We start from the raw sequence: 25,544 nt of genomic DNA, 5'->3' as shown, positions 1-25,544 counted from the left end.
ATCCTACGCAGTGCCGTAGGGGACCGCACCGCCACTTCCCAGCAGATTAGGGACACTGTTGCTCCTGGGGTATCGGCGAGGACCATTCACAACCGTCTCCATGAAGCTGGGCTACGGTCCCGCACACCGTTAGGCCGTCTTCCGCTCACGCTCCAACATCGTGCAGCCTGCCTCCAGTGGTGTCGCGACAGGCGTGAATGGAGGGACGAATGGAGACGTGTCGTCTTCAGCGATGAGAGTCGCTTCTACCTTGGTGCCAATGATGGTCGTATGCGTGTTTGGCGCCGTGCAGGTGAGCGCCACAGTCAGGACTGCATACGACCGAGGCACACAGGGCCAACACCCGGCATCATGGTGTGGGGAGCGATCTCCTACACTGGCCGTACACCTCTGATGATTGTCGAGGGGACACTGAATAGTGCACGGTACATCCAAACCGTCATCGAACCCATCGTTCTACCATTCCTAGACCGGCAAGGGAACTTGCTGTTCCAACAGGACAATGCACGTCCGCATGTATCCCGTGCCACCCAACGTGCTCTAGAAGGTGTAAGTCAACTACCCTGGCCAGCAAGATCTCCGGATCTGTCCCCCATTGAGCATGTTTGGGACTGGATGAAGCGTCGTCTCGCGTGGTCTGCACGTCCAGGACGAACGCTGGTCCAACTGAGGCGCCAGGTGGAAATGGCATGGCAAGCCGTTCCACAGGACTACATCCAGCATCTCTACGATCGTCTCCATGGGAGAATAGCAGCCTGCATTGCTGCGAAAGGTGGATATACACCGTACTAGTGCCGACATTGTGCATGCTCTGTTGCCTGTGTCTATGTGCCTGTAGTTTTGTGAGTGTGATCATGTGATGTATCTGACCCCAGGAATGTGTCAATAAAGTTTCCCCTTCCTGGGACAATGAATTCACGGTGTTCTTATTTCAATTTCCAGGAGTGTATATCTAGCAAATCTGCAAACAGTTATATTATCAGGATTTGACAGTATGATTAATTATTTGACAAATATAGATTTTCAAAGTTAATAGGTTTTAACTAGAGTAACGTAACGTCGCATATCAAAGGATCAACCAAAGCAAAATAAGATCGACTCCTCGCTGTCAGAATGTACTCTTATAAATCTAAAATAAAATTAAAAAAGTAGCGTAGCGGACAATGTCGCTTGCTACGATGCTGACAGTGTAAAATACAAAACATGTGTCACATGAAAATTAACAACCTTTTCAGTAATATTATCTAAACACACAATGTTCTCCTTTCCGTGCCAAGAAGTAAAGTCATTGACGTACCCGAATCTATGCTTTGTTGTTTTTATTGAGTGACTGGAATAGATAGCGGTTCCTGCACAGTTTTTAACGGGATGTTTGCTTCCTTGTTTGCCTCTTTCTAAAAACATTTAATCACCCGTACCTGATTATGAAAAACTCTGCCTACTGTGCGCAAAGACTGTGATGCTGTGATTTGTAGTAAAGAGACGGCCTCGAGAAGGCTCGAAGTGTGCAAGCGACATTCACGGAGGCGGTCGCAACTGCAGGACAGCTGGACGGACTCGCATAGAGGTCAAGAGGAGAATACGTGTCTGCGCCAGTGCTGGTTATTTTGCGCCAGATGTATTTGCAATGGAACAACAAATATTACAATGATACAGTGCAATTGTTCACAACCGATTATTTCCCAAGCGGAACCTCGGGGTGGTTTGTAGCAAAATCTAACGGAACATTTATTTATATCAACGAACACTCCAGTCCCTCCTAGAATCTCTCAGAATTCGATAAGATTTCTGTGACTTTTCCATTAAATTCTGGAAGTTAACCACTTTCTTTTCAACTCTAGTTAAGTTCCCAATAGACATTCTGAAACGACTTTAAACAAAGAGATTCCGTAACCATATGATAACGCTATAGGCCTCGAAGGGCTTTAGCGACAAGCAATTAAAATTTCGGAAACGCAGCGGGGGATTTATAGATGTGTTTCTGAAGGAAACTGATTGAAGAATCATAATATGGAAATCTGTATCGCTAATGTAAATAAGTCTTATCTTACAGGTGAATACTCTCGCAGTTCATAATGTCTTTATAATTTGTGCGATCCGAATCTAAGCATACAAGAAAATGAGTTCTTAAGTCCTAACAATAATTGACGAAATTTCTTAGAAGTCTAGTCTGCTCTGTGACTTGAGCCGGAAATTTTATTCAGCGACAAAATGCAACAGCAGTACTCACTATGGAACTGAAATATTAAATTAAGAACAACACAATGCGTGGCGGTGCAAAACATGTGCATTAGTTATAGTAAAGGAGCCGTTAAACGGGACAAAGAGTCATGTGAAAACCAATAGCGGTTGTACGTAAGCAAATCTATGCGGTTTCACAAATACACAATAGGAATTGTTGATATAGTGAAAAGACTGATAGTTTTTGTAAAGACGATGTAACATTCGAGTACTGTGGTGACAGTTCTAAATGGACTACTAAAAACCGTCTCAAATGTTACACAAAACCCCTGAAATTACTAACATTATGAACATACCTGCTTACTGAAAGTTAAGGGAGAGAAGAACTGATTTGCGTAGAGTGTCATGGATATTTTTATCCGCCTGCGCCCGAGTTTCCGAATCTACTACAAATGAAAATTTCGTTTCCAGTTTGACTCAATATGGACACGATAAAACGGTTCACAAGAAGCATGATTCCAAAATAAGGTGTCGTGCGGGAAATGCATGTAAAACACACATAGGAAACTTCCTTTTAAGCGATCTCACCCAAGTAAGAGCAGCAGCAGCCCGCCCGGTTAGCCGTGCGGTCTAATGCACGGCTTTCGGCATTGGGAAGGAGCGCCTGGTTCAAAAATGGTTCAAATGGCTCTGAACACTATTGGACTTAACATCTGTGGTCATCAGTCCCCTAGAACGTAGAACTACTTAAACCTAACTAACCTAAGGACATCACACACATCCATGCCCGAGGAAGGATTCGAACCTGCGACCGTAGAAGTCACGCGGTTCCAGAATGAAGCGCCTGGAACCGCACAGCCACACCGGCCGGCCGGAGCGCCTGGTACTCGGCACGAATCCGCCCGGCGGACTGTCGAGATCCGGTGAGCCGGCCAGTCTGTGGAAGGCTTTTAGGCGGTTTTCCATCTGCCTCGGCGAATGCTGGCTGGTTCCCCTTATTTCGCCTCAGCTACACTATGTCGGCTATTGCTGCGAAACAAGTTCTCCACGTACGCGTTCTCTACCACGCAAACCTAGGGGTTACACTCGTTTGGTGTGAGACGTTCCCTAGCGAGGTCCACCGGGGGCCGAACCGCACAATAACCCTGAAATAGTGGTTCGGTGAGGGGCGGCGGATGGGTGAAGTGAAGTGGACTGCGGTAGTCGTCGTGGGGTTGTGGACCACTGCGGCTGCGGCGGGGACGGAGCCTCTCCGTCGTTTCTAGGCCCCCGGTTGACATACAATACAATACAATACAAGTGCAGCAGCATGACGAAAGAATAGACAAGCGTCCATCCGGTACCAAGACTTAAACCAGAATAGAACAGAACGGTCTCCCTTGAGGCCAGCCATCCACTCCTAACTGAAATTCGCCCTACGCCTTCTGACTGGCTTCCGCAGTGCAAAGTCATTGACATCTGAGGGGCATACCATAGTTTGAGGTAGTACGAGTTATGCACGCAATACAGAGAAAATCAGGGAGATACAGGATTTTTGCCCCAATATGGATTCCTCTTTCGCTTAACTCGTACTACCTCAGCTTATGAGTTTGCTTCCAATGACGCACATGTGCGGCAGTGCCTATGAGGGAACAGCTGAGCTTTCAGTATACCCCTATCAAAATGACGCTCTTCGGTTGGACTGGCCGACAGTCTCACCCACGACCTGGCAGAAATTTCTGTATTTAGAAAGCAATCAGAAGACCAGGCCACAGCGCACTGGCACGCTTATGAAACAACCCGGAACGTATAGCACGCGCGATTCAGTTCAGTTTCGCTCTAATTTTCCTGACTTTGCCACTAAATTCAATTTGCCTGTGAACTGTCAGCTTTCCAGGTTTTCCAGACAAATCGCCGCACCTGTTGGGACGTGACGCCCCTGGCGGCACGTGTCCGCGGCAGAGGCGGCCTCCGGGGGCTGCGTGACGCTTTTGCGCGGCGCTGCACTGTGAGCGCCACGCGGCGTGTCTTGTCACGCGAGGCGATGGCGCCGCGATAAGGAGGCCACGCGTCGCCCAGGCCGAGCAAAGGGCCGCCGGCGCAGCCTCCCTCCACCCTCTGCCTGCTGCTGCAGCGCCTGGCCTCATTAGCCGCCTTTCTCTCGCCATAAATACAACTCTGACTCGGTGGCCCTACAAACGACCAGGACTGCACACCGGTTAAGGGGAGGTTTACTGTCTTTTGGTTCAAAAAATCGATTTTTTTTTAAATGCAGAATTGGATCCATAATAGTGTTTAGAATCCACCCCTGCAACAGTTTTTCCGAGTACGGAACGGAAATGTTTGTTATTCACGGTTGAACAAAGAAAATGCACCTGCCTGGTTCAAATGGTGCAAATGGCTCTGAGCGCTATGGGACTCAACTTCTAAGGTCATCAGTCCCCTAGAACTTAGAAGTACTTAAACCTAATTAACCTAAGGACATCACACACATCCATGCCCGAGGCGACCGTAGCGGTCGCGCGGTTCCAAACTGTAGCGCCTAGAACCGCTCGGCTACTCCGGCCGGCACACCTGCCTGAAATCGACCTTTTTCACGCACCAGTTTTTTTTCTTTCGGAGGACGAGTTATTGTACCAGTGCTTGGGAGGAAACACACAAAATTCAAATGAAAGTTTGAACGCGTGTGTTTAGAAGTCAGCCCCCAAGCATTTGCATTCTGGTGCGAATACTATGGAGATTGCTACTTTCCTGGCAGTGAGCAGCTTCAGCGAAGGATATTCAGTAATTCTGAAGACCATGACAACGATGGACTTCACCCTGGGAGTCTATTCGAATCAGCTCGCCAAGCTTTCGGACGACCTCCGGATTCAAACGGACGAAAACCGTTTGTCACCGGCCGTGCAAGCGGCTCTGGAGCAGCGCAGGATGGCCCAGATCGAGCAGAACGCCCTCTATGAGGAAGAGGAAGGACTAGTTTATGGACCCAGAATAGCATACTGAACGTACGTTGCATAATATTGCATTTATAGGTAGTCAAAACTTCAGACGCGTTTTTCTCGAAAGTACTTTTTCTTATAGCGCGGTATGGTGACTTCAAATCTACTGAACCGGTTGGCATGTTCTTTGTTTCCGACGAAGCTAATTAAATTGCCTAGTAGTTGTACCACTTTTATTCCGATCCATCAACTATAAATATTTTTACTTGACCGACAAAGTCGAAAAATCGATGAAAAATACCCTATTTTTTCAAATGCCTGCCATTTTGTTTCCTATGGTCCAAATAACTTAAGCGAGCTACAACTCCTAAGGAATCTTATTTACTTCGCTAACGTCAACTCAATTTTGATTTCAGACGAGCCAGCTGATCTGTGACATACCGCGCGTGGAGGTCTACATCGAGATTTTGTTTCGTTCCGACAGCACTTCCACCTTTGCTCTTTCACATTTCCGGTCGTAAAAATTCCAGTTTGTGGAGGAAATATCAATACACATTTTGACCAAATTTGACATTGATATCTATAACACAACCCGTGAATAAAATTCTCAGAGAACATGCTCTTTTCGGGCCAAAGACAGTAAACCTCCCCTTAAGCGAAAGAGGAATCCAAATTGGGGCAAAAATCCTATATCTCCTTGATTTTCTCTGTATTGCATGCATAACTCGTACTAGATCAAACTATGAGTTTGCTTCCAATGCAGCACATGTGCTGCAGCACCTGTGAGAGGGAACAGCTGAGCTTTCAGTATACCCCTGTCAAAATTACCCTCATCGGTTGGACTGGCCGGACAACTGCTCCCAGTGGGCACATGACAGTCGTAGAAATCTGTTCTCAGCGTTAACGCCGACTACAGTTTTAACATGAATGTGTACATTCCAAAGCACAATTTTTATATATTGATGACGTAACCTGAAGATAACTATGTTATATTTCGTGTTGCTTGAGGCTTTCCCGACGAACATGTTGTATATATGGTTCTCGGGCGAGACGTCGGATATCATAGTTAAAACTCCACAATATTTCGTCAGCGCAACTGGCCGACATCTTCAGGTGCGACGAACACACTGCTAAGGCAGGTTTTTTTCTTTATGTGATTTTAATACCAGCATAACATGTAGGCTGGCAGCAGCACAATACGCCGCTCTTCATCCAAAGATAGTACAGTGATAAAACAGAGAAGACACATGGGTTGGAACAAAACGGCGGGGAAAAACAGTAGACACATGAACATAAAACACATGAAGCCGTTCACACTCGATGACAATCCACACGACAAACTGTTGACACGAAGCACAAACACTGAAGATGTCGACGGCACTGGTGAACGATGAAGTGTGACGGTGAACACTGAACACTAAACACGACGGCACACACTGGACACTGATGGCGATGATCTCCGGCGCGCGAATGTCCACTTAGCGTGTGCGAGTCTCAGGACCTTCCTAGAGGGGAAGAAGGGTGAGGTGGGGGAGAGGGGAGAACAAGGATGCCAATGGCTGAGAAGATGGGGGGGAGGAGGAGATGGACAGGGGAGGGGAAGCCTGGGGGAGGAGTGGCGAGAAATGGAGGAGGGAGGGAAGAGGGAGAGAAGGGTGGGAGGGAGCCCAAAGGAGCAAACACAGGAAGAGAGGGGGAGGATCAAAGTCGGTAGGAGGGGTAGATGGAGGGGAGGAGGGCATCATCAGGGAGAGGGAGCTGGCGGAAGCCACCTTGGGAGAGGGTAAGGAGGGTGGAGAGATGGAGACCAGGTGGGACGTGGGAATACAGGTGCGGCAGCGGGTGAGGGCGGGAGACGATGGGCGAGATAAGTGGGTGAAGAGGATCGAGTTTGCGGGAGGTGTACAGGATCTGTATCCTTTCAAGGAAAAGGAGGAGGTGGGGGAACGGAATGAGATCGTACAGTATCCCCATGGGGGAGGGGAGACGGATGCGATAGGTGAGGCGGAGAGCATGGCGTTCAAGGATTTGAAGGGATTTATAAAAAGTAGGGGGGCGGAGATCCAGGCCGGATGGGCGTAACAAAGGATAGGGCGGATGAGGGATTTATAGGTGTGGAGTATGATGGAGGGCTCCAAACCCCACGTACGGCTGGAAAGAGCTTGAGGAGGTGGAGTCGGGAGTGTGCCTTGGCTTGGATTGTCTGGAGATGGTGGGTCCAGGAGAGTCGACGGTCGAGGGTGACGCCAAGGTACTTAAGGGTGGGGGTGAGGGCGATAGGACGGCCATAGATGGTGAGATAGAAATCAAGGAGGTGGAAGGAAGGGGTGGTTTTGGCTACAATCATCGCCTGGGTTTTGGAGGGATCAAAGGCAGGACCAGAGCCCCCTATTTATGCCAGTCTTAGGCAGTAAGTGCGCATGCGTGGAGGCGCCAAATTTGATGGCCAATAGCGACGATATCAACGGGTAGCTGGAAGGATAGCAACGCTTCCTACAGGATGAAGAACCAAAGACTTCGGCGCTCGCGCAGAGGCTGCCGCCGCTGCTCTGCGCTGCTATCGGCCGCCCCAGCGACCTCTGTCGGAAGCCTCAAGCAAAAATGCGCGTCCACGTAGGCGCCTTAATTATCCTCCCGTTGTCAACAGAATATTTATGTTGGTGGCGAATCGTCATCCGTCTTATGACCAATAGTACTCCTCTCTGCTCGAAACGATTTCAATATGGCCAGTGCTGGATCCCAAGCTGTACTAAGCAGAAAGCCCGTGTCTCTGTCTCTGTTTACAAGATTCGTCGAGCTACGTATTTCCACTGCTTCTTTAATAACACTGTCTCAGTACGAACTCGTCGATGCGAGAATTTTTGTATGTTGATAATTCATAGAATGGCCTGTGCTGAGACAATGCTCGGCCACTGCAGACTTTTCTGGTTGCTCCAGACAATTGTAGCGTCGGTGTTCAGTGCATCTCTCTTCTACAGTGCGACAAGTTTGTCCGATGTACGACATGCCGCAGCTACAAGGAATCTCGTAAACACCTTGTCTTCTTAGGCCAAGGCTGTCCTTAGATGAGCCCAAAAGAGCTCTGAGTTTTGCCGGAGGACGAAAGACATATTTAACTTTATGCCTCTTCAATAATCTTCCTATTTTTCGACTAATATCATGCTGTGAATACGTTTATGAACCTGATGATGGTCAGACGACTGAAACTGGTTGTACATTTTAACAGCAGCTCAAGGCGGTATGTCGGCCCTAGCACACATCAGACATAGGTCTTGCACCTCACAAAAGATAACAAATAGGTTGATCAACTAACTATGGAATGATACAGTGGTGCACATTAATCCACGTTTGTTACAAAGTTCCTTGCTAATATAATCAAATTACTACAGAATCTGGTCAATCACAAGAAGGACAGGAAAAAGAAAATTAACAATTATTGACATCGGAAGTGCTAGTTCAGATAGCTCTAAGTACTATGAGACTTAACATCTGAGGTCATCAGTCCCCTAGACTTAGAACTACTTAAACCTAACTAACCTTAGGACATCACACGCATCCATGCCCGAAGCAGGATTCGAACCTACGACCGTAGCAGTAGCGCGGTTCCAGACTGAAGCGCCTAGAACCGTTCGGCCATTGAGGCCGACCCGGAAGTACTAGTGTAACACTTCAATATTCTGTGAACAACTGGACAACTTGGCCGGCCGAAGTGGCCGTGCGGTTCTAGACGCTGAAGTCTGGAACCCCGTGACCGCTACGGTCGCAGGTTCGAATCCTGCCTCCGGCATGGATGTGTGTGATGTCCTTTGGTTAGTTAGGTTTAACTAGTTCTAAGTTCTAGGGGACTAATGACCTCAGAAGTTTAGTCCCATAGTCCTCAGAGCCATTTGAACTATTTGAACTGGACACCTTCCGTGAAAGGGTACAACCGTAATCTAGGCATTAATTATGAAGAGGTAAATGTATGACGGACACACAGTGACTGCCTGAATTCGGAAGAATAAAAAACTCCACATGCAAATAACATTGCTGCTCGAATCACGAGTGAGCCTTCAGTCACTCGAGAAAGGTATTAGATTCACCAAGTGTACCTAGTCCCAACACATGATATGTCTCATACCTTGCTCATGCAAGCTACGATTTCTCACCATATTCAGAACTCAACTGCGCTGAATGTAGCGAACGCCGAGCGCCGTAATCAGCTGCAGACTGCAACACATCGGCTCTCTAGAGGATCTCTTGACAAAGTATATTCTCTCTGGTTTCCTGAAATGAAGTGCTCTTTTCACAATCCCCAAAGAAATGTTCTCCATCATACCCGAAACTTAAGTATATTCCTCGCCGATAGGGAGTTCTTTCTGCTCTGCAAGGTTCCAATGTGCCAATCAAAAAGGATCTGTAAAATGCTGGCCAATGATGTTATGCATAACAAGACAAGTATCTCCCTTCGTTTTGTAGGGAGTACATTGTCCTCTTGTGGAAGCGATCTAGATGGTTGTAAAACTATAAACTGGTAGCCTAAATCGCAGGAATTCTTTTTATTCCATGATTACCGGTTTCGACGAAACTAAATCCGTCATCATAGGATCTTAGGACACATGATGTTGCACCTATATATTTCCTAAGATCCGATGATGGCGGTTTCAGTTTCGCCGAATCCGGTAATCATGGAATAAAAAGAATTCATGCGATTTTGGCTACTAGTTTTTTGTGTTATTTCCCTTCGTAGCAAAAGTTGTAAAACATTAAGAAACCGTTTCATACCCATGTCCATAGTTCTTAAGCCGTTGTAACTTACTCTACCACTTCTCAGCTAAGTTTTCTACTTCAGGCAATACGCTTGACTCCACTTCTCCGTATCTCGGAGACTGCCTTCTCCTACTCTGTTGATTCTTTCCTTAACCAATGAGAAGCCGTCTTACAACTTCTTAGGCCAGTGGTTCTCACCCATTGAAATGACCCCAGAAAGTCGAATTGCCGGCCGCGGTGGTCTCGCGGTTAAGGCTCTCAGTCCGGAACCGCGCGACTGCTACGGTCGCAGGTTCGAATCCTGCCTCGGGCATGGATGTGTGTGATGTCCTTAGGTTAGCTAGGTTTAAGTAGTTCTAAGTTCTAGGGGACTGATGACCTAAGATGATAAGTCCCATAGTGCTCAGAGCCATTTGAACCAATTGAAAGTCGACTCAATACATAACAAAGACGAAAGAATCCCTGTCCACAATGCAGATCTTTCACTTGTTACAGAGCACAGAGATACTTATTTGTCATTGACTTCCCCTGACCGACCATGCTCGGATGGCGACTCAATGGCACAAAACAAGGTTAATCTGAAATGTATTTTGGTCCGGTGGCACTCCTCGTAAAAACTGATATTCTGCACGAGTGCAGGTGTTTGTCACGTCATCTACATCTACGTGGATTCTCTGCAAATCACACATAAATGCCTGGCAGAATGTTCATCAAACCACCTTCACAGTAATTCTCAATTATTCCAATCTCGAACAGCACGCGGAAAGAACGAACTTATATATCTTCCGTGCCAGCTCTGGTTTACCTTATTTCATTATGATCATCGTTTCTCCCTACGTAGGTCGGCGTCAACGAAATATTTTCGTATTCGGAGGAGAAAGTTGGTGGTTAAAATTTCGTGAGAAGACTCCGCCGCAACGAAAAACGCCTTTGCTTTGATGATTCCACCCCAAATCCACCCCAAATCCTATATCATGTCAGTGAAAATCTTTCCTCTGTTTCGCGATAGTATAAAACGTACTGCTCTTCTTTGAACTTTCTCGGTGTGCTCCGTTACTCCTGTTTGGTAAGGATTCCAGTCCGCGCGGTAGTACTCCAAAAGAGGACCGACAAGCGTAGCGTGGGAAGTATTTTTAGTAGATCAGTAGCATTTTCTAAGTGTTCTGCCAATCAGACGTAATCTTTGGTTTGCCTTCCCCACAACATTTTCTATATGTTCTTTCCAATTTAAGTTGTTCGTAATTGTAATTCCTAGGCATTTAGTTGACTTTACTGCCCTTACACTTGATTGATTTATTGCGTAACCGAAGTTTAATGGCTTCCTTTTAGCAATCACGTGGATGACCGCACACATTTCATTATTTAGGGCCAACTTTCAATTTTTGCAGTATACAGATGTCTTTTATAAATCGTTTTGCAATTTGTTTTGATCTTCTGATGGCTTCAACAGACGATAAACGACTACATCACCTGCAAACAACCTAAGACGACTGCTGAGATTGTCTCCTAAACCGTTTATACAGATAAGGAACAGCAGAGGGCCTATAACACGACCTTGGAGATAGGCAGAAATCACTTCTGTTTTACTCGAGGGCATTCTGTCAATTACTTCGAACTGTGACCTCTCTGACACGAAATCACGAATCCAGCCGCGTAACTGAGACGATACTCCACAAACAAGTGATTTCGCTACAAACCGCTTGTGTGGCACTGTGTCAAAAGGCTTCTGGAAATCCAGGAATACGGGATCAATTTGAAATCCTCTGTCAATATCACTCATCACTTCGTCGGAGTAAAGGCATAGTTGTGTCTCACAAGAACGATGTTTTTTTAAATCCGTGTGTCAATACACCGTTCTCTTCGAGGTAATTCATACTGTTCGAACACAATATATGTTTCAAAATCCTGCAGCATATCGACGTCAATTATATGCGCCTGTAATTTAGTGGATTGCTCCTACTACCTTTCTGTGCAACTTTTCAGTCTTTGGGTGCTGACCTTATACTGTAAGATTTCAGGACCCCATATCGTGCAGGACACATTATATAAAAAAAATTGCAGGAAAGCAACGCACAGACACAAGCACTAACACTGCATAGGTTACCATCCGCTAGCTGCCTGTCATCTTGACTCAGCCCCTCACGCTTTTCTCTGAAAGAAGAGCCACAACTGCCAGTTTTGTCGGTCCGAACACCGAGTCTGGGACAAAGAAGACACCTTACCAGTCTCTCTATGATGGAGCGTCATAAGAAGAATGGAAACTGGACAGTCGCCAACTGATGTGGGCCGAAGGTTTAATGTGAATTGTTCTGTTGTTTCTCCTACATGAGCCGCGCGGGTTTAGCCGATCGGTCAGGCGCTGCTGTCATGTACTGTGCGGCTAGTCCCGGCGGAGGTTCGAGTCCTCCCTCGGGCATGGGTGTGCGTGTTTGTCCTTAGGATAATTTAGGTTAAGTAGTGTGTAAGCTTAGGGACTGATGACCTTAGCACCTAAGTCCCATAAGATTTCACACACATTTGAACATTTTTTGAACATCTCCTATATGACGACAATTTATAGAGACCGAAACAGTAACCCAAAAATCAGGTGTGGTATCAGAAACAGCGGACTGTTATTTGGCTGTAAGGGCACGATGGTACCGCCGTAGTACTCCACGACCGTGTTGTATCGAGGAAAAAGGTGTACAGGAGGCTTCAGCATTGTGTCCTTCAGTGTTGTAGGCCAGCTGTATGTCTGCCTCTGTAGCGTCTTCACAGAAGGAAACGTATAGGGTGGAGTCGTCAACACACCATGTGGATGGCTGAAAAGTAGACCAATGTTTTTTTCGCAGATGAGTGCCGGTTAGGTCTGGAGAGTGATTCTAGAAGCATTCGCATCTGGAGGGAACGTGGAACACGATTTCGGGACTCAAGAGTTGTGCAAAGAGACCGATATCGAGGAGGATCCCTAATGGTGTGCGCAGGGTTTAAGTGGACCACTCGCACATCTCTTCGTGGAATTGTACGGGTGAATCGGCAAGGTTTAACTGCTGTCAGGCATCGTGACGAAATCTTGGGATCTGATATGCGGTTGTTGCGAGGTGGCGTAGGCCTGTACTTCGTATTCACGGGTGATAATTCTCGATCTCACAGAGAACGGGTGGTGAAAGTTTACAAGGAAACGGAAAATGTTGCACGCTTGGCGTGGCCTGCTCGCTCTCCCGATTTGAGCCCCGTAGAGTGTGTCTGGGATGCACTGGGAACACAGATAGCATCACGTCAGCATCGGCCATCCACTCTCCAAGGCTTGCGAGCAGCTCTGCAGGAAGAATGGGCGTCTGATATCTTTCACAGCATGCCCGTCGTTGTCGGCCTGTATTGCTGCCATAGGTGTCACACCCCAAACTGATCACATTAACCAGTTGTCGGAATGTGAGTGCAAATCCATGAAGTTGGAAAAACGAAGAACATGTTTGTCTACCGTTATGCATACAGCAGATATTTACGTTCTGTATTCTTTACATTATTTCTACTTTACTATCACCTGTTTATACTGTTTCGTGGCAAAATACACTCCTGGAAATGGAAAAAAGAACACATTGACACCGGTGTGTCAGACCCACCATACTTGCTCCGGACACTGCAAGAGGGCTGTACAAGCAATCATCACACGCACGGCACAGCGGACACACCAGGAACCTCGGTGTTGGCCGTAGAATGGCGCTAGCTGCACAGCATTTGTGCACTGCCGCCGTCAGTGTCAGCCAGTTTGCCGTGGCATACGGAGCTCCATCGCAGTCTTTAACACTGGTAGCATGCCGCGATAGCGTGGACGTGAACCGTATGTGCAGTTGACGGACTTTGAGCGAGGGCGTATAGTGGGCATGCGGGAGGCCGGGTGGACGTACCGCCGAATTGCTCAACACGTGGGGCGTGAGGTCTCCACAGTACATCGATGTTGTCGCCAGTGGTCGGTGGAAGGTGCACGTGCCCGTCGACCTGGGATCGGACCGCAGCGACGCACGGATGCACGCCAAGACCGTAGGATCCTACGCAGTGCCGTAGGGGACCGCACCGCCACTTCCCAGCAAATTAGGGACACTGTTGCTCCTGGGGTATCGACGAGGACCATTCGCAACCGTCTCCATGAAGCTGGGCTACGGTCCCGCACACCGTTAGGCCGTCTTCCGCTCACGCCCCAACATCGTGCAGCCCGCCTCCAGTGGTGTCGCGACAGGCGTGAATGAAGGGACGAATGGAGACGTGTCGTCTTCAGCGATGAGAGTCGCTTCTGCCTTGGTGCCAATGATGGTCGTATGCGTGTTTGGCGCCGTGCAGCTGAGCGCCACAATCAGGACTGCATACGACCGAGGCACACAGGGCCAACACCCGGCATCATGGTGTGGGGAGCGATCTCCTACACTGGCCGTACACCTCTGGTGATCGTCGAGGGGACACTGAATAGTGCACGGTACATCCAAACCGTCATCGAACCCATCGTTCTACTATTCTTAGACCGGCAAGGGAACTTGCTGTTCCAATAGGACAATGCACGTCCGCATGTATCCCGTGCCACCCAACGTGCTCTAGAAGGTGTAAGTCAACTACCCTCGGCCAGCAAGATCTCCGGATCTGTCCCCCATTGAGCATGTTTGGGACTGGATGAAGCGTCGTCTCACGCGGTCTGCACGTCCAGCACAAACGCTGGTCCAACTGAGGCGCCAGGTGGAAATGGCATGGCAAGCCGTACCACAGGACTACATCCAGCATCTCCACGATCGTCTCCATGGGAGAATAGCAGCCTGCAATGCTGCGAAAGGTGGATATACACTGTACTAGTGCCAACATTGTGCATTCTCTGTTGCCTGTGTCTATGTGCCTGTGGTTCTGTCAGTGTGATCATGTGATGTATCTGACCCCAGGAATGTGTCAATAAAGTTTCCCCTTCCTGGGACAATGAATTCACGGTGTTCTTATTTCAATTTCCAGGAGTGTAAAAGCAACTTTGCTAAATTTCCGTTTGTTGCTTTCGTTTTCGACACCAGTGTATTTTATTATCTGATGGGAATACAATTCAAACAGTAAGGATTTTTTATCAGTTACGGATAACACATGAAACGTGGCAGTCCAGCGATAAAGTGACGCCGGCCGCGGTGGTCTCGCGGTTAAGGCGCTCAGTCCGGAACCGTGTGACTGCTACGGTCGCAGGTTCGAATCCTGCCTCGTGCATGGATGTGTGTGATGTCCTTAGGTTAGTTAGGTTTAAGTAGTTCTAAGTTCTAGGGGACTGATGACCACAGATGTTAAGTCCCATAGTGCTCAGAGCCATTTGATAGAGTGACGCGTATCACTCAGCGTAAATGTGAGTAAGCTAAACAGTAGTCTCACAAGTCCTATTTTCTCTCTGCGAGTTTCTCAGCACTTTGGTGCAATTTCCTGACGGCAAAACTTAGTAAAAGTTCCACGGCTGTTGCGCCCTGCATGATGATGTCGACAGCAACTCACTTTCTGAGCTGTTGCAAGTGAATATCACGAATCGTGAGTAGGTTGTCGGTATCCATCAGAATACTCGTACTTAATTTCGTATGGTTCGTAGATAAAGTTGATTGGTATCTTATTCTGTTAGGTTAGAATGTAACGACATCGTCGAAATTTTCGATACTATCGGAAATAAGACGCAATGATGAATAGATATCTCTAGTTACGCTACACATCAATCGGTTAGAGTATGGCAATCGTATTTTCATACTGAGATTCACTGGTTTCGCCAACTCACAATCAGACTGTTACATTCCAACCCAACCTAGGCCTTAGGCTACGATGAACGTCAGTCTGTCGGCACTTAGTCGTTTTTTAGTCGTCATGGAAATACCAAAATGCGTAATTACCAGGTCAGTAAAAGTTAATCTGGTGCTCTCCAAATCGAAATCAGATGTAATCAGTTGCTATCTTCTGGCGAAATAAATAATTAGATTCAGTGATTCTCACTGGCTACCACACACTATTACTCGATTAACCATCGTCAACGAACTGCCACATCAGAAAGTAACGCAAGAGCCGCTGACAGCTTAAGTGCAGTAAAGCTTCCAACATTTTTTTAATGAAGACTTGTAGATACTACTTCGGCACTCAAAATAGAAAGTTCAACAAAAATGTTTGTTTTAATTATATCCAAAACAATCTTTTGAGATCCTTCAAAGGGTCAAGCTAAAAAAGCTAAAATTTACTGTAGTTGACCATGCACTGTGTAGCTATCCTGGGAAGAATTTTTTGTGACATATAATTCTCTGCCCGCCTGTTTATAAGCATGCTCATAACCATGAACAAACGTGCAAATATATACTGGCTTAGTACAAAGTATCAGACCGGGGAAAGAAAACGGTGTCTCTGGTGGATCTACCATGTGATGGGCAATGTACAGGCCTGATCCTGCCTTGTGACCGCTAGGCTACGCTACACAGACCTGCAAGCTTATCTGGTGTTACGCTTTTTAACGTATGACGTGACCACATGTTTGCTACGATTCAATTTTACTATACATGACGAGGGCAGTCTATATTTGTCGATGCCTTAGTCGTATCGCCCAAAACCCACTTACCAACATTGTATTAGTCAATCTAAAAATGCTTTGTATTAGGCAAAACGCACGTCATAGATAAATGGAGCAATTAAATCAATTCTGCAGATAAGACTGTTGTTTTTACGACATTTGCTATGATTAACAACATTATAAATTAGAAGTCATGAAGAAACGTCCATTAACATTTTTGGATGTGAAGTGCTGGTAGGAAAGAGAGTGTTATATATGGCATGAATGTTGAATAAAAGTTTTTAGTTTATTTCCTATTTCTACACTTTGAGGAGCGCGATTTTTTTTTTTTTATTTTATTTTTTTTAGGTTCAACGAGGTTTGCTAAATGGACTTGATTTTTTTTTCACTTTCAGAGTTCCCAGTCTCAGTGTTAACTTTGTACTGTTGGTAAGTGAATAAAAATATTTTAGTGAATATTTGATGGCTTAGTTTCCTGACTACCTGGACAAGCAGAATGTCATTATGTGAAAATGTAATTGCATATCATTAACTCGATACGGATATCAGTATTCATATTCTATTAATAATATACGAGTACTAATGAAATATCCTTACCTTTTAGGTATAAAAATTATCTACTTCCAATATATTGACTGGATCGCTATAGAACGTGAGAGCAACAAACCTTTTTGTATATTTCTTGTAAATTTGGTCAAAAATGGCGATTTTAGAATATTGCGCCCTCTTGGAAAATTCCTGTGGACGCCCATGTGTCCCTGTCGTCACTGGGATGTTTGTTGCATGCAGTTGGCTGTTTCCTCCTCACCGGTACATACCTGAATTTCGCTCCGCTCAGTTCTGCATCCCCTCCTGCCGTAGTTTTCGCACCATTGACTCAACTCCACTTTAATATTTTTTTCGCATGTTCCGTGCCCTTCCTCGTCAGCACAGCCACTCGTATCATCTCGTCGTCGTCGTCAGTAAACGTAGTGAAGTTAAAAGAAAGCCATTACGACCGCTAGTGAACGCTTTTCCCCGATCTTATTGCTCAGACTGCGAGGTAACAGCTGGCACTACTTCGAACTGGAACCTGGCTGAACCCGGTCATGTGACCAAGTTAGTTCGCGCTTGGCTCGCTGTACAGCTCGCTTTGCCGAATCATGTGTACTATGACTGCCAGTCTCCGAGTCTGTCTTCACATAACGTTTAGAGGGGACCTAGCCCAGGCTGTTCCAACACTGTCCACAAGATGCGGGCACTCTCGTTAGGGATGGCGGTTATAGCTGAAACAACCGCTTTCCGGTTATATCAGTTTTTGCCACGCCAGTTTAACCTGATTGCTCCTTGGTTCGCTGTTTTTCTCAATGAGTAGTAAGTGGTTGGCTAGTATTTAAAAAATCACCAGTATTCTCCTATTGATTTTAATTTTTTGGAAACTATGTTCATAAGTCATAATGTAACCAGGGATCATATCACCATTTGGGCACTACGAACGGTCAGTGCAAAAGGGTGAAAATGTAGTTTGAAGAACTCTGTTTTTCAAGGGTTACAACCAGATAAAGGAAGATTATGTAGACACAGGCGGCAGACCTTCTGTTTTTATTGTATACTATGAGTGAAATGTTGTTAAGTTTTTAATTTATTATTCTTACCATGGTTTCCTTCCTCTGTTTGTTACACTACTGGCCATTAAAATTGCTACACCACAACGATGTGCTACAGACGCGAAATTTAACCGACAGGAAAAAGATGCTGTGATATGCAAATGATTAGCTTTTCAGAGCATTCACACAAGGTTGGCGCCGGTGGCGAGACCTACAACACGCTGACATGAGGAAAGTTTCCAACCGATTTCTCATACACAATCAGCGGTTGACCGGCGTTGCCTGGTGAAACATTGTTGTGATGCCTCGTGTAAGGAGGAGAAATGCGTACCATCACTTTTCCGATTTTCATAAAGGTCGGATTGCAGCCTATCGCGATTGCGGTTTATCGTATCGCGATATTGCTGCTCGCGTTGGTTGAGATCCGATGACTGTTAGCAGAATATGGAATCTGTGGGTTCAGGAGGGTAATACGGAACGCCGTGCTGGATCCCAACGGCCTCGCATGGCTAGCAGTCGAGATGACAGGCATCTTATCCGCATAGCTGTAACGGATCGTGCAGTCACGTCTCGATCCCTGAGTCAACAGATGGGGACATTTGCAAGACAGCAACCATCTGCACGAACAGTTCGACGACGTTTGCAGCAGCATGGACCATCAGCTCGGAGACCATGGCTGCGGTTACCCTTGACGCTGCATCACAGACAGGAGCGCCTGCGATGGTATACTCAACGAAGAACCTCGGTGCACGAATGGCAAAACGTCATTTTTTCCGATGAATCCTGGTGCTGTTTACAGCATCATGATGGTCACAACCGTGCTTTGTGACATCGCGGTGAACGCACATTCGAAACTTGTATTCGTTATCGCCATACTGACGTATCACCCGGCGTGACGGTATGGTGTGCCATTGGTTACACGTCTCGTTCACCTCTTGTTCGCACTGACGGCACTTTGAACAGTGAACGTTACATTTCAGATATGTTCCGACCCGTGGCTCTACCCTTCATTCTATCCCTGCTAAACCCTACATTTCAGCACGATAATGCACGACCGCATGTTGCAGGTCCTGTACGGTTCTTTCTGGATACAGAAAATGTTTGACTGGTGCCCTGGCCTGCACATTCTCCGGTTCTCTTACCAATGGTGGCCGAGCAACTGGCCCGTCACAATATGCCAGTCAGTACTGTTGATGAACTGTGGCATCGCGTTGAAGCTGCTTGGGCAGCTGTACCTGTACACGCCATCCAAGCTCTGTTTGACTCAACGCCCAGGCATATCAAGGCCGTTATTACGGCCAGAGGTGGTTGTTCTGGGTACTGATTTCTCAGGATCTATGCACACAAATTGCGTGAAAATGTAATCACATGTCAGTTCTAGTATAATATATTTGGCCAATGAAAACTCGTTTATGATCTTCATTTCTTTTTGGTGTAGCAATTTTAATGGCCAGTAGTGTATTTCATATAGACGCCAGACAAATACTTAATCTATTAAGGTAAGTGAAACATTGTACTTTCATTGCTACATCACTATGTCAAAATATTTCCAGACTAGGATTGATGCTATTCTGCAGTACAATGGATGTACAGCGACGACAGTGAGAAACTACCATTTAGACCAGATGGATTCAACTCTGCCTCACTGCATGTCCAGGAGTACCTTATGCCACGACACGTGTTGCCAAGGACATTATTGTCTGAGCAATGCTGTACTAATTCTTGTGCCACGTGATTGTTGCTCGTTTCTGTTGGCATTGTTATTAAAATAGCACTGATCGCTTTCCCCATGTTCTGTAATAATACAATATTTCAAACCAATGCAAATTTTATGAATAAAAATTACTTCTTTTTTTAAAAAAAGTTTTCTTTAAAAATGAAAAACTTTTGCACTGCTTCTATGGTTACTTGATATTTCGACTTTTTATTTGGTTATTAGAAAAAATTTAAAAAACACTTGTTATAACAGTGACCAAAACAAATACCAAAAAATACCAGTTATTTATAATTAAAATAACGGCATCGGTTTTAACTGGTCGGTCTTTTCCTTTCGGTAACTTCCGGGCGCCCCTCGTCTCGCTCTTAGGCAAGCTGTAGACTACACGCCAGGCGGCCATGTTACACGCATTCTGCGCACGCGCAAACCACTAGAAGTTACTTTATTATCTTGAGGTAGACAAAAGAACAACAGAAAACATCAGCATGTACATAAAACACAGTTATACCAATAATTACAATACTATTATCAGCAACATCATTATGATGCGAGGCTTGCAAGATGTCGTTAAAAACTGTAAAGACGTGAACTCACCAGTTATCAGGAAACGTTTGGTGACCAAGGCTAAAAGAAAGCATGAAATATCACCGGTCGCGTCACTTACCCATTGGTTTGCGGGACCCGCTTTCTGATATGATGGAGGCTGTGTACTCACCCTTTTGCGGTCATGAGCTTGTTGGCGCTGAGTGTCTCTGCATCGGGCCCTTCCTGCACCAGACGTTCGCTAGTGGTGATGGCACCGTTGCTGCTGCTCGCCGACTTGATGTCGCTGTTGCTGTTGCTGTTGCTCTTGCTCTTGCTGCCCTCTTGTTTCACCGAGCCTTGCTTCTCCGATCCTGTGGAAACGTACACCCGTCTCACATAGCACCAGGAGATACGGTAACTAACATTACTACACTCCTGGAAATGGAAAAAAGAACACATTGACACCGGTGTGTCAGACCCACCATACTTGCTCCGGACACTGCGAGAGGGCTGTACAAGCAATGATCACACGCACGGCACAGCGGACACACCAGGAACCTCGGTGTTGGCCGTAGAATGGCGCTATCTGCGCAGCATTTGTGCACCGCCGCAGTCAGTGTCAGCCAGTTTGCCGTGGCATACGGAGCTCCATCGCAGTCTTTAACACTGGTAGCATGCCGCGACAGCGTGGACGTGAACTGTATGTGCAGTTGACGGACTTTGAGCGAGGGCGTATAGTGGGCATGCGGGAGGCCGGGTGGACGTACCGCCGAATTGCTCAACACGTGGGGCGTGAGGTCTCCACAGTACATCGATGTTGTCGCCAGTGGTCGGCGGAAGGTGCACGTGCCCGTCGACCTGGGACCGGACCGCAGCGACGCACGGATGCACGCCAAGACCGTAGGATCCTACGCAGTGCCGTAGGGGACCGCACCGCCACTTCCCAGCAAATTAGGGACACTGTTGCTCCTGGGGTATCGGCGAGGACCATTCGTAACCGTCTCCATGAAGCTGGGCTACGGTCCCGCACACCGTTAGGCCGTCTTCCGCTCACGCCCCAACATCGTGCAGCCCGCCTCCAGTGGTGTCAATGATGGTCGTATGCGTGTTTGGCGCCGTGCAGCTGAGCGCCACAATCAGGACTGCATACTACCGAGGCACACAGGGTCAACACCCGGCATCATGGTGTGGGGAGCGATCTCCTACACTGGCCGTACACCTCTGGTGATCGTCGAGGGGACACTGAATAGTGCACGGTACATCCAAACCGTCATCGAACCCATCGTTCTACCATTCCTAGACCGGCAAGGGAACTTGCTGTTCCAACAGGACAATGCACGTCCGCATGTATCCCGTGCCACCCAACGTGCTCTAGAATGTGTAAGTCAACTACCCTGGCCAGCAAGATCTCCGGATCTGTCCCCCATTGAGCATGTTTGGGACTGGATGAAGCGTCGTCTCACGCGGTCTGCACGTCCAGCACGAACGCTGGTGCAACTGAGGCGCCAGGTGGAAATGGCATTTCAAGCCTTCCACAGGACTACATCCAGCATCTCTACGATCGTCTCCATGGGAGAATAGCAGCCTGTATTGCTGCGAAAGGTGGATATACACTGTACTAGTGCCGACATTGTGCATGCTCTGTTGCCTGTGTCTATGTGCCTGTGGTTCTGTCAGTGTGATCATGTGATGTATCTGACCCCAGGAATGTGTCAATAAAGTTTCCCCTTCCTGGGACAATGAATTCACGGTGTTCTTATTTCAATTTCCAGGAGTGTAGTTTTACAACTCTGCATTATCGTTTCTTCCATCACATACATTGTTGAAAGGATGCTACACCAATTCAGATGCTGTGGTACGCGATATGGTGGACACTTAGTACCGAAAAGTAGCTCTGTGACATCATTAAGCAAATTAAGTAAGTTCACTGATACGAAGGAAAAATAGCACACCTCTCAGAGTAGCATCTCAAATAGTTCAGTATGGGAGATCTGCATCGACCCATGTACTCCGCCGTTCACCGTATGGCACTCGGCCAAGGCTACTTATTCGCCGCTTCCTTTCATGTTTACATCACGCACGGGGAAAAATCACTGTTTGTATTCACTTGCTCACGCAGTAATCTGGCTTATATTGTTATTAGGGCGCCTCTGTAAAAATTTTGATACGTAGTATAGACGGTAGAATAGTTTCGTAGTCCTTTCTGTCTAAACTCCCGTCCTTTAGCACAATAAATAATATCAATTTTGATATGTTCCATTTTACCGCTTGTGTGCCTCAAGGCTCCGACCTCACTCTTCTCCGTAATATCATTTACATTGGCGATGTGCGTAAACCATTTCCACTTGTTCACCTCCTTCAATTCGGTTATGATACCAATTTCCTGTCCTTACCCTACACCTCAAAAATCTCAACAGTCTCACAATCTTCAATGTCGCTGGCTGATCTGGTTCTCGTTTGGTAGTATGTATCACATCCCCTAGTGCACTGTCTGACGTCGTAAAGCGCCCTGTATTCTGCCCGAGCCGTCGAATGGCTTTGATTACGATACTGTCCACGCCCAGTGCTCCCGTATGACGTCACCTTCGTTATACAATCATTTCTAAAGTAATTACAACTGTTGTACAATAAGTTTACTATTTCAGTGTAGTATCAGAACGAAAGAAGTAACATTTCCTACCTTTTCAAGAAAAATGAAGTAATTATTTTTATAGTTATTGCATATTTTTCCATGTCTTTATGAGCAGCAGTATAGAAAGTTACAAAGTCCAAATTTGTCAGAAACCTGAAATTTTGAATACAATATGTATTAATTTGGTTGAATTTTCTATATTTACAATATTCAGTGAGCAATTTCGGTAGAAACTAATGCCACGCAAAATTCAGTAGAGTATCTGTAGGTTATCTACCCATTGGGTTTCATTTAGTTTTGTTGTGGTCTTCTAACCGATGCCTCTTCACTGTAGTACATCCTGAGCAAGCCTCTTCACTTCCGAATAACTTCTGCAACCTACACCCATCTGAACATGTTTACTGTATTAATCTCTTTGTCTCCCTCTATGATTTTTACCACCTACCCTTTTCTCTAGCATTTGATGATTCCTCAATGTCCTATCAACTGATCCCTCCTTTTAGCCAAATTCTACCACAAATTTCTTTTTTCCCCAGTCATATTCAGGACTGACTCATTAGTTACATAACGTACCTATCTATTCTTCAGCATTCTTCTGTAGCACCGAGTTCCAGAAGCTTCTATTCTTTTCTCGGTTGAGCTACACTCATGTTCATAAAAAACAGAACACCTTGAGCGACTACAAATAGGACGCTCGTATTCACAGAACATGCACATTAATACATTCTGCAGAAATTATTACTGCTACGGTCGCAGGTTCAAATCCTGCCTCGGGCATGGATGTGTGTGATGTCCTTAGGTTAGTTAGGTTTAAGTAGTTCTAAGTTCTAGGGGACTAATGACCACAGCAGTTGAGTCCCATAGTGCTCAGAGCCATTTGAACAAGAAATTATTAGCGTTTCAATCACTTCAGTTGAGCGTGTGTTCTGTTGCAAGGTAGGCACAGGGTCCTCCATCGGCCCTGATAACTTGTTGCATGCGTGATGGCATTGACGCGTATGAAAGGCGAATGGCGTCCTGTTGTATAACCATCCATGCTCCATTCACGTGGTTCCAAAGGTCATCTGCGATGGTTGGTATTGGGAAGCAACATTCTACCCGTCGTTTCACCATATCCCACACATTTTCGATTGGCGACAAGTCTGGTGATCTGGCGGGTCGGAGCAAATGGTTGACATCCTGTGACACAAAGAAGGCAGCAACATGTGGCCGTGCATTGTCATGCTGAAAAATGGCTTCTGGGCTGTTGTACAGAAAGGATATGGCTACGGTTAGCAGGATGTCATTCACGTAGTTCACAATGGTCACAGTTCCCTGGACATGCACCAACTGTGATTTTTGATTATACCCAATAGCACACATCACCACAAGGCCTTGAGTTAGGGCTGTATGTCTCGTTTGAATGCAATCACTGTGATGCCGCTCCCCCTGTCTTCAGCGAATCAAAATGTGGCTATCATTTTTAAACAAACAGCACCTGGATTCGTCCTAAAACACTATCTGATGCCATTCCTGTACCCAGTGACATCGTTCCACACACTATTGCCGTCTAGCATATTTGTCAAATGTAGGCGGAGAAGTGGACGACACACGCGTAACCTAGGCGGTAGTAAACAGCGACGGACTGTCATCACCGATAGTGTACGATGTGTTACACTGTTCCATTGTTGCGCCAGAGCCAAGGAGAACGCAGATCGGTACTGCAGTGCCATTCGGATGAGGTGTCGATCTTCTCGTTCCGACCTGATCCATCTCGTCGTGTTCTACGACTTCCCGTGAACCATACTGTAAACATCCGCTGCACTGCCGAAACACTTCGCCCCATAGAGCTTATGGATGCATGATATTCTCTCATGTCAGTAATGTGCCCTCTTTCAAACCCACTGATTTGACGGTAGGGTTCGTGCATACGTCTGCGAGGTATCCTGTGCGTCCGTTCAAGTCACACAGATTCATTACCTTCGGCTTATAGCGACAACGGGAGCATCAGGCACCTTCTGCCGGTAGGTGGTGTTGTGCCGCGATATCGATGTTGACCTTGAACACTTGGACCAGCATGGTTCAAATGCTAATTACTTCTGCAGAAAATGTCCTGTGGATATGAACGTGCCATCTCCAGTTTTTCAAGATGTTCTATTTTTTCTCAACATGAGTGTATTTATCGTTCACAATTTTCTCCAATCAAATGCCTCCAGAAAAGACTTTGTATCACAAACCTATAGTCGATGTTAACAAACTTCTCTTCTTTAGAAAAGCTTTTCTTGCTATTGCCAGTATGCATTTATTCGCTGCCCAAAGATCTAATTCCCTCAGAATCACATGATTTAATTCGACTTACATTCCACTATTTTTTATTTATTTATTTATTTATTTTTTATTTTTTTCTATTCATCTTATGTCCTCATTTCAAGACACTCTTCATTCCTTTCAAGTGCTCTTTCAACAAGTCCTTTGTTGTTTCTGTCAGAATTACGAAGTCATCTGCAAACCTCGAAGTTTTTATTTCTTCTCCCTGCATTTTAAGACTTTTTTTTCCTCTACTGTTTTCTCAGTGTCCAGGTTGAAAACAACCGTGTCTCCCTCCCCTATCAACCACAACTTCCCTTTCATGCCCTCAATTATCATAAGTACCGTCTAGTTCCTGTGCAAATTGTGAATAACCTTCCGCTCCCTGTATTTTACCCTGCTACCTTCAGAATTTCAAAGA

At 46.2% G+C, this 25,544-nt stretch overlaps 1 protein-coding gene across 1 annotated transcript in view; it reads right to left on the bottom strand.

Moving 5' to 3' along the window:
- Positions 1 to 25,544, bottom strand: part of LOC126273063 (atherin-like) — a 500,756-nt gene that overhangs the window by 439,791 nt on the left and 35,421 nt on the right. The window contains exon 3 of the mRNA XM_049976469.1: positions 20,396 to 20,576. Coding sequence (XP_049832426.1) covers positions 20,396 to 20,576 — 181 coding nt within the window. The remainder of the gene's footprint in view (positions 1 to 20,395; positions 20,577 to 25,544) is intronic.

Source organism: Schistocerca gregaria, chromosome 5 (genome assembly GCF_023897955.1).
Source record: "Schistocerca gregaria isolate iqSchGreg1 chromosome 5, iqSchGreg1.2, whole genome shotgun sequence".
Taxonomy (NCBI): Eukaryota; Metazoa; Arthropoda; class Insecta; order Orthoptera; family Acrididae; genus Schistocerca; species Schistocerca gregaria.
Note: the sequence above shows the minus strand (reverse complement) of the source record. Positions and strands in the feature narration are given on the sequence as shown.